The 16,248-nt window shown below is 40.2% G+C and overlaps 1 protein-coding gene across 9 annotated transcripts in view; it reads right to left on the reverse strand.

The window, feature by feature from the left end:
* The window catches only part of kidins220a (kinase D-interacting substrate 220a), a 68,739-nt gene that overhangs the window by 33,051 nt on the left and 19,440 nt on the right, over positions 1-16,248 (reverse strand). For all 9 annotated transcript variants that reach the window (XM_053632732.1, XM_053632731.1, XM_053632730.1 and 6 more), the window contains 14 exons: positions 15,890-16,087; positions 15,602-15,700; positions 14,556-14,654; positions 14,359-14,457; positions 13,477-13,654; positions 13,205-13,369; positions 12,902-13,081; positions 9,544-9,709; positions 8,985-9,136; positions 8,471-8,757; positions 5,245-5,385; positions 3,591-3,828; positions 3,342-3,433; positions 713-857 (listed from right to left, as the gene is read on the reverse strand). In XM_053632732.1, the coding sequence (XP_053488707.1) occupies positions 713-857; positions 3,342-3,433; positions 3,591-3,828; positions 5,245-5,385; positions 8,471-8,757; positions 8,985-9,136; positions 9,544-9,709; positions 12,902-13,081; positions 13,205-13,369; positions 13,477-13,654; positions 14,359-14,457; positions 14,556-14,654; positions 15,602-15,700; positions 15,890-16,087 (2,239 nt within the window). The remainder of the gene's footprint in view (positions 1-712; positions 858-3,341; positions 3,434-3,590; positions 3,829-5,244; positions 5,386-8,470; positions 8,758-8,984; positions 9,137-9,543; positions 9,710-12,901; positions 13,082-13,204; positions 13,370-13,476; positions 13,655-14,358; positions 14,458-14,555; positions 14,655-15,601; positions 15,701-15,889; positions 16,088-16,248) is intronic.

Genomic DNA, 16,248 nt, shown 5'->3' on the forward strand with positions numbered 1-16,248 from the left:
AAAATCACCTTAATAGTGAAAAGTCAGAGTTGTAAAGTGTTTCAGAAAAAAAATACAAGATTCCTATGAATATAACATGGAAATTAATTTGTACTCATATTTTGAATTCATAAGCTAATAAGCTGATGTAAGAAACTGTTGTTGTAATGCATACAATTACAATGAATTACAATGAATTATATGTAATAATGGAATGGATTCATGAAATATTAATGCATATTCATTCTATTTTTGTGTGTCCAGAGACTGCTGATTTTACAGAGGACACAAGAAGATGCTAAAAAATACAGCTCTCCATATACAGACTTTATGATAAGCACATTTAATACGAATCAGCTATAATAAAGCAATAGTACAGCATGTATTCAGTATATGACATATTCAGTATATTATGGTATCTTGCAAATGATAAATTTTTTTGATCAAGGAAACTGATGCAATATATTTTTAATGAATTTGGTCAGAGGATTTCTCGTAGCACTTACTAGTGGAAAAAAAAAATCAATAAAAGTTATTTTCCTAGTATGTTTGTTCTCTAAATGGTAATATAAACTGTTTTAAAACATTACATCTCAAAGAGAACACTGCACAGGATATTTGTTTGCTTGTTTGTTTCTTTCTTTATGCAGGTATCATGTAATATTAACAGTACAAATATTTCAGATTTCCTGATCAAGATGTGATCACTGAATTTAGGAAGATGGCAGTAAACCTGTGACTGAAACGATGTTGAGGAGTCTCCTCATGGTCTGAGGGCTGATGTCACTAAACCAGTCTTCAGTAACTAGCAGCTTGGTCAGGTCAAACGACATCTGGCGTGTGACTGTACGCTGCATCTGACGCCTCCGGTATGTATCCTGACAGACAGACACACTTTAGCACAGAGGCTCATTTCACAACAGTTTTGCAACAGTTTATAATTAACTAATATCAGTGGGCACAAAAACACAAAGATTTATTACCTTAATCTTTGCTTTTAAAATAAACAAATATGCAATTAATAATAATAATAATAATAATAATAATAATAATAATAATAATAATAATAATAATAATAATAACAACAACAACAACAATTCCTTACATTTATATTATATTTATTTTTTATATTTACATATATATTTTATATTTATTGCAGTTATTATATATATGTATTTTTTTTTATTATTATTTTTGTTCTAGAAACTCAAAGCACTTTACATAGTATGGGGCGGGAATCTCATCAACCACCACTAGTGTGTAGCATCCACTTGGATGATGCGACCGCAGCCATAGTGCGCCCCCACACACCAGCTATTAGATAATTAAATGCAATAACCCAATAGTCCCTCTCTGTTTTATAACTGAGCATGTTACTACTCAAAAGTAGTCAGTGATTTCCGTGGAAGTTATCTTAAGCTAGCTGTTTTGAAACTCGAAATTTAAACAAATACATCACACTTATTAGTGTTCTATCCAAAGCCACACCTACAACTCAGTTTTAATTGGAATATGATTGTCAGGCAACAGGAAAGATTTATTATCCTTAAGTTAATAAGACTTTGAAGACCCACATCGGTTTTTTTCCTTCTGTTTACAGAACCTGGGGTGACATTGAGACCTCGACACTAAACAGAATTTATCGAAGCTGCTAGAATGTGAAGAGGGAAAAAAAAAAAAAAAAAAAAAAAAAAAAGAGTGTTCTGCATGTAATAATCACTGATCCCATCACTGGCAAGACGGCTGGCCTAGACTGCACCATATATGACAGAATACATAATTGTACTGAAATAGATTTTTGAAAAATGAAAACTCTACGAATTATAATTGTGGTCACATGATCACAAGCATAAATCATAGCATCAGGTACATTATCCAAAGCATTTCTCTCACTTCTCAGGTGTGGCTCGGCTTTGAAGAGTTGTGAGCCTGGTGCACTCGTGTCCTGAGGTCACTCTCAACAGCTGCTGATCAGGAACAGAAGCTGGGTCACAAGCTCCAGAAATCCAAGCCTCTACGTCTACTTTAATGTCTCTAATGACAGCTTTGTGACTTTAGTGTGTGGCTGCTAATATAAATGAACAAACAGGTAGCCCTTTTAAAGCCAGCAGGAAGGCAGAGGTTAAAATGCCCAAGACTGAAACTGGGCTACTCAGACATGTGGTTGTTCAGTGCACATTATCCGTTTGGTTCCCAAAAAAAAAAAAAAAAAACCCAATAAATAGATGCAAAATCACTCTAAACACTTAAATGCGCTTTTTGGAAAATCTGAGAACAAGAACAAAAAAAACTTATGGTCAGCCCTCATTCATCACAACCCTAAAAAAAATTTGATATGTATTGACCAAAGCTCTTGTTAACCTAGAAGTTCACATTAGCTAAATCAGCAGGAACGAGGTACAGCCAATGCGTCTTCCTCTCTGTAATGGCTAGGAAAGATTTGATGAGCTTCTTGTAAACGGGCGAAACATGAACTTCCACTCTCGAAAAACAAGGACGACTGCCAGGCGCGCCAGCGTCGGAGGCAGCACAAAAGGATCGTGTCCCCAAAAGCCGAATGAAAAGAGGGCTGATAAATCAGTGAGGCAAACAAATGGGGCACTCGCAGGGCAGGCAGCAGAGCCATTTAGCCTCCCACTAGATGCCGGCCGTGCCAGAGCTTTGTCACCGAGCCCCACTGCTGCTGCACCCTGTCATTAGGCAATGCCATCTCAGCGGGGAGGGTAAACAGACATTAAATCAATTACAGACGCTCCTCGGCGACATCCAGGGGTTCCGACAGCATCCCTCTCCACATTGCCAGCCTCATGGAGAATGCACACGAACAACAAACACAAGCACGCCAACAGAGTGAGCACTGTGTCTCTTATATTTGAGTGCTAGCGTGATGCTCGTATCTTGCTCCTCTGAAGGAGGAAGATATTTGCACGAGAAGCACTCACAGAGCTATGATGGCTCAAAATCCATCCATTCACATATTTTCTGTACCGCTTATCCTACACAGGGTCGTAGGGCGCCTGGAGCCTATCCCAGGGAACTTGAGGCACAAGGTGGGGGACACCCTGGACGGGGTGCCAACTCATCGCAGACAATTTGGAAATACTAATCAGCTTACAGCACTTGTCTTTGGACTTGGGGAGGAAACTGGAGTACCTGGAGGAAGCCCACGAAGCATGGGGAGAACATGCAAACTCCACACACACAGGGCGGAGGCGGGAATCAAACCCCAAACCCTGGAGGTGCGAGGCAAATGTGCTAACGACTAAGCCCCCACGACTCAAAATTTGTTCTGCAAATCCATGACCCACTGGTTTATTTATGGGGTTCAAGTCTATATTTTTTTCCAATCAGCTGAGACTTACCCTCCTGTTCAGAGTCGATTTACTGCCCTGCTTGGCCTGCTCTCCGAGACTGTTCTGAGACTGAAACTTTCTGTCCAAATCCTCATGCCATGCTGCAGGATCCCAGAGGCACAAAAACACAAACATAACCAATTAATATTAAATTATATCCATTTTTAGATCATTAGAAAATCGTAACTTGGGCTGTTTATCCTTGTTGATCATTATGCATAGCTTTTTCACAGATATCTGCCATGTTTTTCTACTTACCCTCAGCAGCAAGCAGATCTCCGTTGGTTGGCGCAGCCATGCTGAGCTTCTTGGCTGTGCTGAGGCCACGGCTGTTCAGGAAGACGGGCAGGTGCACTATGTTGCGCATGTAGTCGTGGCCGTTGATGTTGGAATCACGCAACACGCTGTTCAGGTTCTGGTTGATGGCTTTAATGATGATGTGGGGGTCACTGGCAAAGATGGAGATGAAGGGGCCCTTGGAGAAGAGAATCCTCACCTGCAGAGGAAGAGATGCATTAGAACACCACATCCCAACCCAGGTCCTGGAGTAACCCTTTGACATTTGAGTGTTTTCCCCCTGCTCAATCACAAGTGTGTGGAAAATGTGTAGGACAGCGGTGTACTCCAGGGCTAGGGTTGGGTTCGTTGCCTGTGCATTTAAGTCTGGCAGAAAATACAACAAACCATTTTGATTTTCTACTGATTTGCACCATCTCTACATATGAGATCTATAGATTTAATATAAACTGTAAAAGCTTCACGAAGCAGAATATCAGTGGTGCTCGACTGCATGTATTTTATGCAAATGTTTCACTTTTCTTTATATTGGTGCCTTATTTTTGCTTCTTTGCGTTTTTAATAAGGCTTATCCTTAATTCAATATATTTTTATTGACATAACTAAAATCAAATCAAAGTAAAATATGGTAGCGCTCTCATGTAATGTGACATTCACTGCATCATTTGATAATAATGATTTGTGGTAGGCTGAGACTGTTATTCTATTCAGCCGTCTGAAATCGATGAGACCCAGCATCTTGCCCATTTGTTAACACTGAAAAAGAATTTGGTTCAGTAATGCCTGCATGTAAAGTTTATTCCTGCACATTAAAATATAATCAGAGCCTTTATCAGTACAGGACACCAAATAGAAAGGTCACGGTCTAGTGAAGAAGCTCCAGTCTGGGAAATGACAGGGACTTTCCAGACTCATGAGAGACTCGAGCATGGCCATGTGTCACAGGACACTGATTTGTACACTATTTAAAAAAGTTAATTACTGCTGTGTGCTGCCTCAGGCTAGCGTCGAAGCTCAAATATTTGTTTATACTGCAGTGGGCCACAAAAACCTTATTGTCTCTTTCCCAACATGCCATAATCCTCCACAGGCCATTTCCATTCATAGTAGTATGCAAATCCTTTCCGCTATGGAACTTTAGCCACGGCAAGCTTAGAAAACATTTAGCTTGCGATAAAAATTCAATTTTGTAATTTCTATTAAAACTGGAGGCAAAAAAATGCTCAGAATTTAAAAGTGATGTGACTAAATGAGCCACAAAGGGGTCTTTGAGGTTTCAGGTGCTCTGGAAGGAGGGAGATTTCATTAGCACTGAGCAGGCTGCCAACACAAGGGGATTATATCCCCAAATAATAACGTTTGGCTGAAGGAAATTCTATTACTCCAAGTGGAAAAGAGGAATCTGAACTTTCTGGGGTGAACTCTGATAGCTACAGTGTGTAGTTCTGCTTTGTTAATGAGAAATTGATGAAAGTGTTTACCATTCAGTCAGATTGAGAGCTGTTTGTGCCTTTATGTTAAGTGGAGGAAGATGAGGGAATGATTCGAAATTTCCGAAATGTTGTTTCTTGCAGAATTTTTTGCAATCTGACCAAATGTACAAACACACACACACCGTATCTAGCATCTGCAGCACTTTATCTTGTTCACAGGAGTCCAGGCCATCGATGATGACGACCAGACGAGTCTGATTCTGAGTGAAGCCATCGATGGTCTTCGCCATTTTAGCCATGAGCTCCACTTCACATTTGAGCACCTAGCTCAAGACAAGATAAACGATCATTAAAAAACAAACAAAAAAAAAAACACAACATGCTGCTGTATTTTTTTTTTCCTTCAATGTAGCTTAGTAGAACAGCTATAAACATTGGAGACATTCAAACATTAGGTGAAGAATCGCAGGGGGAGATAATTATAGAAATGTGTACTAATATAGTATATTTATGATTATAATACAGTTGCAATCAAAATTATTCAACCCCAATTGCAAATCAGGTATACTGTCAAAATTTACAGACATTCAGCTGTTTGCAATGAACAAATCAAACAAAAGCAATTGAACTAGTTCAACACAACGAATGCTTCAAGTGGTTTCCCCAAATTCAACTGAAAATACAACATATAATGACTTCTCTCAGCTTCAAAATTATTCAACCCCTTCATGGAAAGCATCTTTAATACTTAGTAGAGCACCATTTTGCTGTTATGAACTGCTGCCAGGTCATAGCCAGACACCAGCTTCTGACAGCGTTCCTGAGGAATCTTAGCCCATTCCTCATGAGCAATGGCCTCCAGTTCAGTAATATTCTTGGGTTTGCGTGCTGCAGCCGCCTTCTTCAAATCCCACCAGAGATTTTCTATGGGGTTCAAGTCAGGTGACTGTAATTGCCATGTTGAATCTTACAGGACTTCTTCTGCAACCAAGCCTTGGTGGAATTTGAGGTGTGCTTGGGATCATTGTTCTGTTGAAAGGTCCAATGTGGCCCTAGCTTCAGCTTCCTCACAGACGGCATGACGTTTTCTCCTAGGAATTCCTGATACTTCAATGAATCCATCTTGCCTTCCACACGCTGCAGGTTTCCAGTGCCAGAGGATGCAAAGCAGCCCCAAAGCATCACCGAGCCACCACCATGCTCGACTGTGGTCAGTGTGTTCTTTCTTCATTCTTCTTCCTCCAGACATACCGCTGATCCATCGTGCCGAAAAGTTACAGTTTTGTTCCATCGCTCTACAGAACAGAATCCCAAACAAAAGCCCAACTTCTGTGGCTTATTTATATGATTTTGAGCTGACTTTTCTTGTACTTTTGGGTCAGTAGTGGTGGACGTCTTGGAGTTCTGGCATGGAATCCTTCTGTGTTTAGTATGCGCCTTACTGTGTTCACTGAAACCTCAGTGCCTGTTGCCACCAAGTCTTGCTGCAAGTCTTTTTCAGTTACTCGAGGGTTTTTCACAACCTGCCTTCTCAGAAATCTAGTTGCAGCCATTGATAACTTCCTTTTTCTGCCCCATCCAGGTATTTCATGTATTTCCTACCCCTAGCCAGTTCAGGTATTTCAGGTATTTCATGTGTTCCAGCACAAGCACACCTGGTGCAACTAATGAAGCCCTTGATTAGTTATATCAGGTGTGCTTGAGACAACACCTGTTTTGCATATTTATGCTGTTGTGAGGGATTCTATTCAGGGGGCTGAATAATTTTGTTGAATAAAGTTGCATTTTCATTGTTCATTGCAAACAGCTGAAAGTCTGTAAATTTTGACAATAAACCTGATTTGCAATGGAGGTTGTATAATTTCGATTGCATCTGTATAATGTAATTATATATGTAGTTCCAAAATATGTCAAACAAATGTCAAAGACATCTCATATATATATATATATATATATTACACACACACACACACACATACACACACACACACACAGACAGACATATATTATATAGATTTATTTATTTTAAGGATAAGTATCTAATACCAACTGTGAAGCACAATGGTGGTAATATTATGGTTTGGGGTTACTTCTCTGCCTCAGGGACTGGACAGCTTACATTCATTGATTCAGCTATGACTTCTGCATCGTATCAAAGAGTGGACCTTTTAACAGGATAATGATCTTAAGCACACTAGCAAATCCACCAAGGAATAGCTCAAATAGAAGAAATGGTGGACAATTATGCAAAACGCCCACAATAAGTTATTTCTGCTAAAGGGGGGCAGTACTAGCTTCTGAGGCCAAGGGTGTACTTACGTTTGCCACAGAAGAATATCCCATCTATTGATATTTCTGTTGAATAAATGATTTAAAAAGCTAATTTTCCTTATTGGTTTTGTTCAAATATATCAACTTCATTAATAGGCACTGTTTCAAAGATGATCAAATGTTTGCTTGTCCAAGTATGTCAAAAAAGCCAACAATTTCCATGGGATGTACTTATTTTTTCACATGACTGCACAGTATAACACCTTCTGAACAATCAGCTTAAAACATTCAACAGCTTTGTGGTATAAGGAACAATATTATACAAAACGTTCCAATGACCAATATAGTAGTATTTAAGTAATTATTAAATAGCAGATGAGACATTTACAGGTTAAACTAGTTAACGTTATAAATATACACTCAGTGAGCACTACATTAGGAACACCTGTTCACCTACTCGTTCATGCAATTATCTAAATCAGCCAATCGTGTGGCAGAAGGACAATGCATAAAGTCATGCAGATACGGGCCAACAGCTTTTGGTAAGGTTCACATCAACCACCAGAATAGGGGTAAAAAATGTGATCTCAGTGATTTAGACCATGGCATAAATGTTGGTGCTAGACAAGCTGGTTTGAGTATTTCTATAACTGGGATTTTCACACAGCACAATCTCTAGAGTTTACGCAGAATGGTTCAATAAAGAAAAAAACATACATCAAGCGGCGATTCTAGATGGTAGGATTAGATGAAGAATTGAGGATGTTCTGAGCATTAAGAGAGACCCTACCCAGTATTAGTACAGTGTTCTTAAAGTGCTCAGTGAGTGTATGATCAATTGTAAGATCAATATGCACCATCTGCTACAAGTGCCTAATTAAAGCTGCCTTTTCCAATCAGATTTAGGTTGTCTCCAAAAATTTAAGATAGAGGTATATTATATTTATATATATATATATATATATATATATATATATATATATATATATATATATATATATATATATATACACACACACACACATACACACACACACATACATATATATATATCTCAAGATGGCTAAAATATACAGTGTTCAAAAACCTTTCTCTGTGCAAACTTGTATCACCTGTATGTTTAGAGATCTTGTATACCTTCATGAATCCCTCGCTCTTCAGCTTGTGCATGCTGTTGGCGGCACTGTGCAGCCTCCTCCTCTGCGAGCGCAGCACAGAGTCGGCCACCTGCCACCAGGTCCTGCAGTTGAGCAGCAGAGCGAGGCCCACCACGCTGGCCACAGCCACTAGCACCGCTTTTACTGTCACATTAGCTGAATCCACTTTAAATATAGCCAAGAGGGCCATACCAGTCACCAGGCATGCCAGAGTCAGTGCAAACAGAACGAAAGATGGCACGCAGCATGTCTTCTTCCACTTCTTTCCTGAAGATGGAGAAAAAGAGCCAGAGACAAATGCTGTAATACTAATGCAGGTGTTAGCTTGGCCAGAATTGTTAATGCGTCTTAAAAAAACGAAGGAAATCCTAGCATTCCGATTAGCACCAACATTCATTCACTGTTACCAAATACACTGTTGAGACCTTGCTCTGTAGCACCAATAAGTTAAAGAAGTAACACAGGAAGTGGAATTAAAGCAAGCAGCTTCAAACCTTGCGTCTCATCGTTTTTAAAGACTCTGAAGAGTCTGGTGGCCAAGAAACCAAATTCTCTTTCGCATGCATCTGACAGCGTGGCAATCATCTCAGCCATGGAGGTCTCCCCACCCACACTCGACAGGCGGTTATAGTCTGTGAAGAGAAATCTAAACACACACACACACACACACACACACACACACACACACACACACACACACACCAGTAGCTTGCTATTTTTGACCTCAGTAACCAGGGATTCAAACCTTCAGAAACATTGCATAATTATATCATTAAAAAGGTGGACAGCTTCACTAATGCTATATTAATTAGTTGTCTAAATTGTACCCATTTACACGTCTGAACACAGTGGTGGCACAGTGGTTAAGAGCTACTGAACATAGGTCATGAGTTCAAATCCCAACAGCTGCTTAGTTGTATCTTGCCTCAATTCTAAGTCATTTTGGAAAGAAAAAAACGCATCAGCCAAATGAGCAAATGTAAATGTAATCCCTGCTTGATTACTGAAAGTGCTTTTGCTTTATTAATAAAGTCATGGCTCTGTGTTCAGTACCTGACAGGCAAGGCCTTGGTAGTCTGCTCAGGAAGCTCTGGTGGGTTGACAAACATCAGTTTGAGCAGCAGCTCTAGGTAGCCGATGTGGCGTGCAAGCCTGGTGCTGATGAGCCACGCCCAGCTCCAGCTCTCGCCCTCTTTGCGCCCTCCAAAATACACCAGCACTACAACAGCAAACAACAAACAGTCAGCAAAACAGATAGAACTTCTGACTTTATAGAAACAAGAAACAGTATGGAAGTCACATAACGGGGAGAAGTTTAAAGGAGAATTCTGGCATAAAACTGTAGTATTCTGTAGCACAGGGGATTGTGTTTTGGCACAATCCACTGCTGCGTCCCAATTCGCCTACTGTCCTAAATAGTATCCGAGATTTGAATAAGTGTGTTCCCAAATCGTAGTGTGTTGAAATGAAGATCCCAGAGGTACCCGGATGGTCTACTATTTCCGATAGATTTTGAAGTGTGAATCTGTGGACACTTTCAGCTAATATTGGGCAGCTGTATCTCAGTTGGTAGAGCGGGTTGTCCACTAATCGTAGGGTTGGCAGTTCAATTCCTGGCCCACATGACTCCACACGCCGAAGTGTCCTTGGGCAAGACACTGAACCCCAAGTTGCTCCCAATGGCAAGTTAGCGCCTTGCATGGCAGCTCTGCTACCATTGGTGTGTGAGTGTGTGTGTGAATGGGTGAATGAGACATAGTGTAAAGTACTTTGGATAAAAGCGCTATATAAGTGCAGACCATTTACCATTAAATACTGGCTAAAACTCCTTCAGCGAAGGCGGAGGAGTTTTTTGATGGTTTGCTTTGCCGATTTCACTCTGCAATCATGGTCAGATGAGTATTAACGCATTTTAGAGAGGTGTAAATGAAATGTGGAAAAATAAATCAAGGGAATGGGAAATTACATGATATAGTATAAATTCTATAAGGAATAATGAATGAAGAAAAGCTGAAATGCAACGAGTTTGTTTCCGGTGACAGTGTGCGAAACTAGGCGACAACGTTCACTTCTCTCCCGTTTCATGACGTGTTAGCATGTCCCAGCACTTGAATACTCTTTTGCTACACACTCAAATGTACGTACTTTTTCTGAACAAAAAATTGTGTGTGCATATTATAAGTAGGCGATTTGGGTCGCAACACACAATTCCTCATCGCCGTCCATCAGTATTCGGTCACTACAATACCCAGCATGCATTACACCACTAGGTCTCAAAGTGGGGTCTGGATGGGTCCAGATTTTTTATATTTTGTAATAAAATATTTATTAAGTTTTTATAGTTAGTAGCCTGTTTAACTTTCATATGAACTGAATAGATATAATCCATGCTTCAATAAATTAAATAAATAAATGGGTCTATAAATAATCTCAACATCTAGGCCGCTAATTAATAGGCAGAATATTATTATACACTGTTTAATAATGAGCCTAATTTTTAAATAGGTTTATGTTCATGAAACAAATCTGTGGGGAAAGTCAAACTTATTTTACACTATTAAAAGCGATCTCTGGCAGCAGAATGTTTGAGATTTACACAATGGGGAATCTTCACCTTGAGCAACCAATCACACTCTTAAGAAATACTGATTCTGAAATGTATCCTGCTCCAAACAGGAATTGCGTACTAGAGTTTAATTTGGAAAAACCTGCTAATGATGCAGGTTTAAGTCTAGTGAGGTTTTTTATTTTGGATCTCCTTTCACCCTGTTCCCTCTTCTTTTCTATGATGCAGTTCTTCTTCCAATCACTCTGGTGCACTAACGCGTGGCTGGATATCGCAGTAAACTAATCAGACAATCTCTGTCACTGTGCAGCGCTGCTCTCTGCTGGACAAAAAAAAAAAAAAAAAACACTAACAATCTTCACACATGATATTATAAACAACACAGCACATGGGTTTTGGTAATTTGATTTGCTGTAAAGCTGATTAATAGAATGTGTCTGGCTGTAGCTGCTACTTCCTCTCATGGGCTAAAAAGCTTAACAAAGTTAGCATGGAGACAGGCTGGGAGCACGGGACTAGACATTTATACAATGGAAGTAGTCTAATCTTCTGAATGATCCCTTTACTAAAGTTGCACATAGAACTTAGACTGCATTGATGTGCTATTGAAATTATTGTGAATACGAGTTTCACACAGGTTGCACATGAACATCCCTAAAAGCTGCTTGTTGTATTGTATACATTTTTACACTAGTAGTTCAGTAAAATAAAATAAAGGCATTAAATGGTCTATTTCAGAGGTTCTCAACCTTTTGCAACTAAAGCCCCCCCCCCAAGCCTTCCCCATCATGTGGCACACACCCACCCCCCCCCCCCCCCCATATTGGAGGGGACCAGATATAATGATTATCTATTCTATATAAAATCTATCTATATGTATATATACCTAATCTATAATCTGTTTTTGATAGATAGATAGATTTTTTTGTTTTTGTACTTTAATCACTTGTGATTTTTTAAGAAATAACTTTTATGACGTTTATAAAACAATATAACGGACAGGTATGGAACATGAAGGATCAAAAATGTTTCTGAACACTATAACTACTTTGAACAAGAGAACTAGGCTGTAATAATGTGGACTATTTTACATGTTAAACATGTTGCATTACATTCGTCTTGCGTTCTAAATACATTCGCATATGAATGATGTAAATCGGGACGAAGGGCAAGTCTCGTTATCCATGACATTGTTAAATCTCCGGCTCTCAGCCTCTCACTGAACAGAGCAGACGCAGAGAGAGGTGAGAGTGCAGCAGGAAAGCAAGACCTCGCGCTTGCAGGACAGGACTGGCCACATTTGGAAAGTTGCTAAGGTTTGTCCAAAAAGTCGCTAGGCACTTTTTTATTCTAAAAATAAAAAATAAACACTGGTCTGCAATGACAGCTAGATAAAAGGCAGGCTAAGCTCTGCCTCTCCCCAGAAAAAAGAAAATGCAGAGGGAGAGGGCATGCAGAGTTTTTCATTTATGCACATTCTATTTGAAAAGCAATAAAATACACAGAGTATCCAAATGATGCCCTGTCTGTTTTTTTCTTGAAAAAAATTTGCACGCCCCTTCCGATCTCTGCACGCCCCCCTGATTGAGAACCACTGGTCTATTTCTTAAAAAAATAAATAAATAAATAAAAAGAGTTGAATACTGATTATGCTTCACTGATAAACCTGGTGAAATTAATATACAGTAATATTAGTCGTAGCCTAGTTTGTCGTGAGAAATGGAATCGTCCTAACCAACGTTTAATCAGCGTTCGACATTAAAAATGATACTAGGTTGTGTGAACTGATGTATAAACGATTCCATTTAGCCATAGCAGTTGAATCAATTCCTAAGAGATTCCCACCAAAGAATATGTAGAGCAGAGCAAGCAGGCTGAGGGCCACAGCAATGGCCAGCCTGGGATCGACAGAGAAGCCAAGAATCACAGCTACAGAGCCGCACAGCAGCAGAGTCAGCACCACCACCAGCCAAGAGAACTGAAACAATGGCTCCACCTGCTGGCCTGCAAACGTCTTCATTTCATCTGAAAACAACATGACAGCTCATTTAGCCATCCTAAGCACAATGCATAAAATGTTCAACTACACAATACCTGTTCAGCATTTTACTGGTGTATAAAGAGATAAATGTGCAGTGGTGCTCTTACCCTCCAGCTTCTTGAGCAGGAAGGATTTGCCGCTGCCCCACTGAGCGTACAGACCCACGCAGATGGGTGGCTGCATGGTGGGCTCGCTAAGGATGTCAGCCAGCGCACTGCTGTACAGGTCATAACCCAGCATGTCGCCGTCACACTCCGTAGGGGACAAGTGCTCTATAATACGTCAGAGGAAGAAAAAAAAAAACATCAGAATCTTTATTTAGTTTTAATCAGAAAGCTAAAGAAAGATTTGTTCAAATGCGAGTTAGGAAAACACTCACTGGCACCAAAGATCTGGGTGAGGATGCTTTTCTGGTGCGTGCAGTCGATGTTGTAGGGCGTCTCGCCCTGCTTGTTGGGCTTGTAGAGTAGGCGGCCGTCCTTAGGGTTCCTCAAGAGCAGCTCGGCCAACTTTCTGCTACGACCCCTGATGGCGATGTGCAGCGCTGTGTCTCCTTTCTGAAAGCGCAGCGTTTACTTATCCAGTAATTACTAAGCACTGAGATTCCACACACAAATTCACTGTATATGTAACAAAACTGCCACTTGTACAAGCAGAGTTGTGATTACATGTTCTCATTTATGATGTTTGGAGGAAATCTACAGGTATCCTGAAATTTTGCATGTTTTTTTTTCAATTCTAATTTAGATAAATAGATCATTTAGCAGAAGACTTTGTCACATATACACATTACAGCATAGTGAAATTCTTTTCTTCGCATATCCAGCTTGATAGGAAGCTGGGGTCAAAGCGCAGGGTTAGCCATGATACAGCCCTGCTGGAGCAGAGAGGGTTACGGGCCTTGCTCAAGAGCCCAACAGTGCCAGCTTGGCTGGGGCTTGCCCTCTGACCTTTTGTCTGAATTTGATTGGTCCAGAAATTTCTGTGCATGCGTGCTTCAGATTATCATTCACCCCTTCTCTTGCAAGTAACATGTTATCCGAGGAGTGTGACATCTAATGTTTTCGAACCGTTTTCAAAATAGATTAAAATGTATAAGAAAAGAAGTTACATCAGATTAATGTAAAGTTAACACGACACACTACTTATCCAGGCCTTTAATTCATCAAAAATGCAATTTCAAATCATTTCGCCCCTGCACACTGTGAATGAATTTGTCTATTTTCAGATACATTTTTCAAAGAGCACAGGAAACTGTTACCTTGTCCACAGCAGACACTTTCGCTCCCTTGTCGAGAAGAAGCTCAACAATCTCAATGTTTCTCATTTTGGTAGCTTTAATAAGAGGAGTCTCGCCTTCCTAAAACGTAGGATCACACACAGACAAGTAGGAAAGTGGTGATTTCAGAGCATTGTGGTATTTTCTTCCTCCCTGGAAGTCAAGTGGTTTGGGTTTACCTTGGTGTAGGCCTCTGTCTCAGGGTTACACTGCAGGATATCTCGCACCATGGTGGCGTTGCCTTTTTCTACTGACCAGTAGAGGGCAGTCTTGCTGTCCTGTGTAGAGGAAGCACATGAGATAATGAAAGAACGCCACTGCATTTAAACATATGAAAATTGGATAGTGAGATTGTCTGCTTTTATATGGTTTTATACACTCACAGCCACTTTAATAGGAATACTTGAACCCCTGCTTGGATGGGCTACAACATTCAAAGGGCTACCACAGCAGAACAGTACATCGGGTTCCATTTCTGTCATACAAGAAGGCTACAGTCGGCACAGACTCACAGTAACTGGACAGTTGAAGATTGGAAAAACATCACCTGGTCTTTTTTCCGGTCTTCAACTGTCAGGTTTTGGTGAATCGTGCCCATTGTAGCCTGTAGTAAAGTGGAACCCAAAGTGGCCTTATGCTGTTGTAGCCTATCCGCTTCAAGGTTTGAGGTGTTCTGAGATGCTTTCCTGCTCACCGCAGTTGTAAAGACTGGATATTTGAGTTACTGTAGCCTTCCTGTCAGCTTATCACCAGTCTGGTCATTCTCCTCTGATCTCTCTCATGAACAAGCCACGTATGCCTACAGAACCGACGCTCACTGGATGGTTTTTTTTTTTTTTTTTTTGCAGCATCCTGTGTAAACTCTACAAACTGTTGTGTATGAAAATCACAGAAGAACAGTAGTTCCTGAAATACTAAAACCTGGTCTCCATGGTCCAAGTCACATCTTTGCCAATTCTGATGTTTGATATGAACATTAACAGAAGCTCTTGACCTGTATCTGTATGATTTTATGCATTATGCTTCTGCTGTATAACTGATGATTGGATAACTGCATGAATGAGTACGTGTTCCTATTAAAGCGGCTTGATGACTCAATATGGACATTATGAAATGAATGTGAAATATTGGAAAGACGGATACAGTCAGTGGGTTATAGAGGCGTATTAAAACAATTAGGGACGTTCAAGTCTGAGAAAAATAAGACGAAGGAAAATGTAAGTACCTGGCCCTTAACATCAATGTCAGCATATTTATGCAGTAAAGCCCGGACAATCTCCACATGGCCTCCTCGCACTGCCGCAATTAGAACCGTGTCTCCACTCTGAGACAAAAAAGCACAGATAAAAACACAAATACAGTACAGATAAATGTAAATACAAATCATCAGGACATTCATTCTGTTGGTGCCATTAAATTGTGACCTTTGCTTGCATTAAAAAAAAAAAAAAACCAACGTATTTGAAGAAAGCACATCAAAGGAAAAAGCAAGAATACGAGAACAGGTATTCACCCTGTCAGGAATGTTGACGTAGGTGTCTGCGTCCAGCAGATCCTGCACTATCTCAGTGTGGCCCTCCATTGCAGCGATCATCAGTGCCGTGTTTCCGTCTTTATCCGTCATGTTCACGTTCGGGTTTCTCTTCAGTAGCTCTTTCACCACCTCTGTGTAACCGCCACGCACTGCCACGATCAGAGCCGTCATTGAGTTCTGACAGAGAGAGAGAGTGAGAGAGAGACGCATCCAAATCAGTTTTCTGAAGTTTAATTATAGATCACATGTGTCTACAATTAAACCTGTTCAAATTAAATACTTTTCATTTATCAAGCAATGTAGTACTTTATACCACAGTGCTGCTGAATTCTCTAATC

This window comes from Ictalurus furcatus, chromosome 9 (genome assembly GCF_023375685.1).
Source record: "Ictalurus furcatus strain D&B chromosome 9, Billie_1.0, whole genome shotgun sequence".
Taxonomy (NCBI): Eukaryota; Metazoa; Chordata; class Actinopteri; order Siluriformes; family Ictaluridae; genus Ictalurus; species Ictalurus furcatus.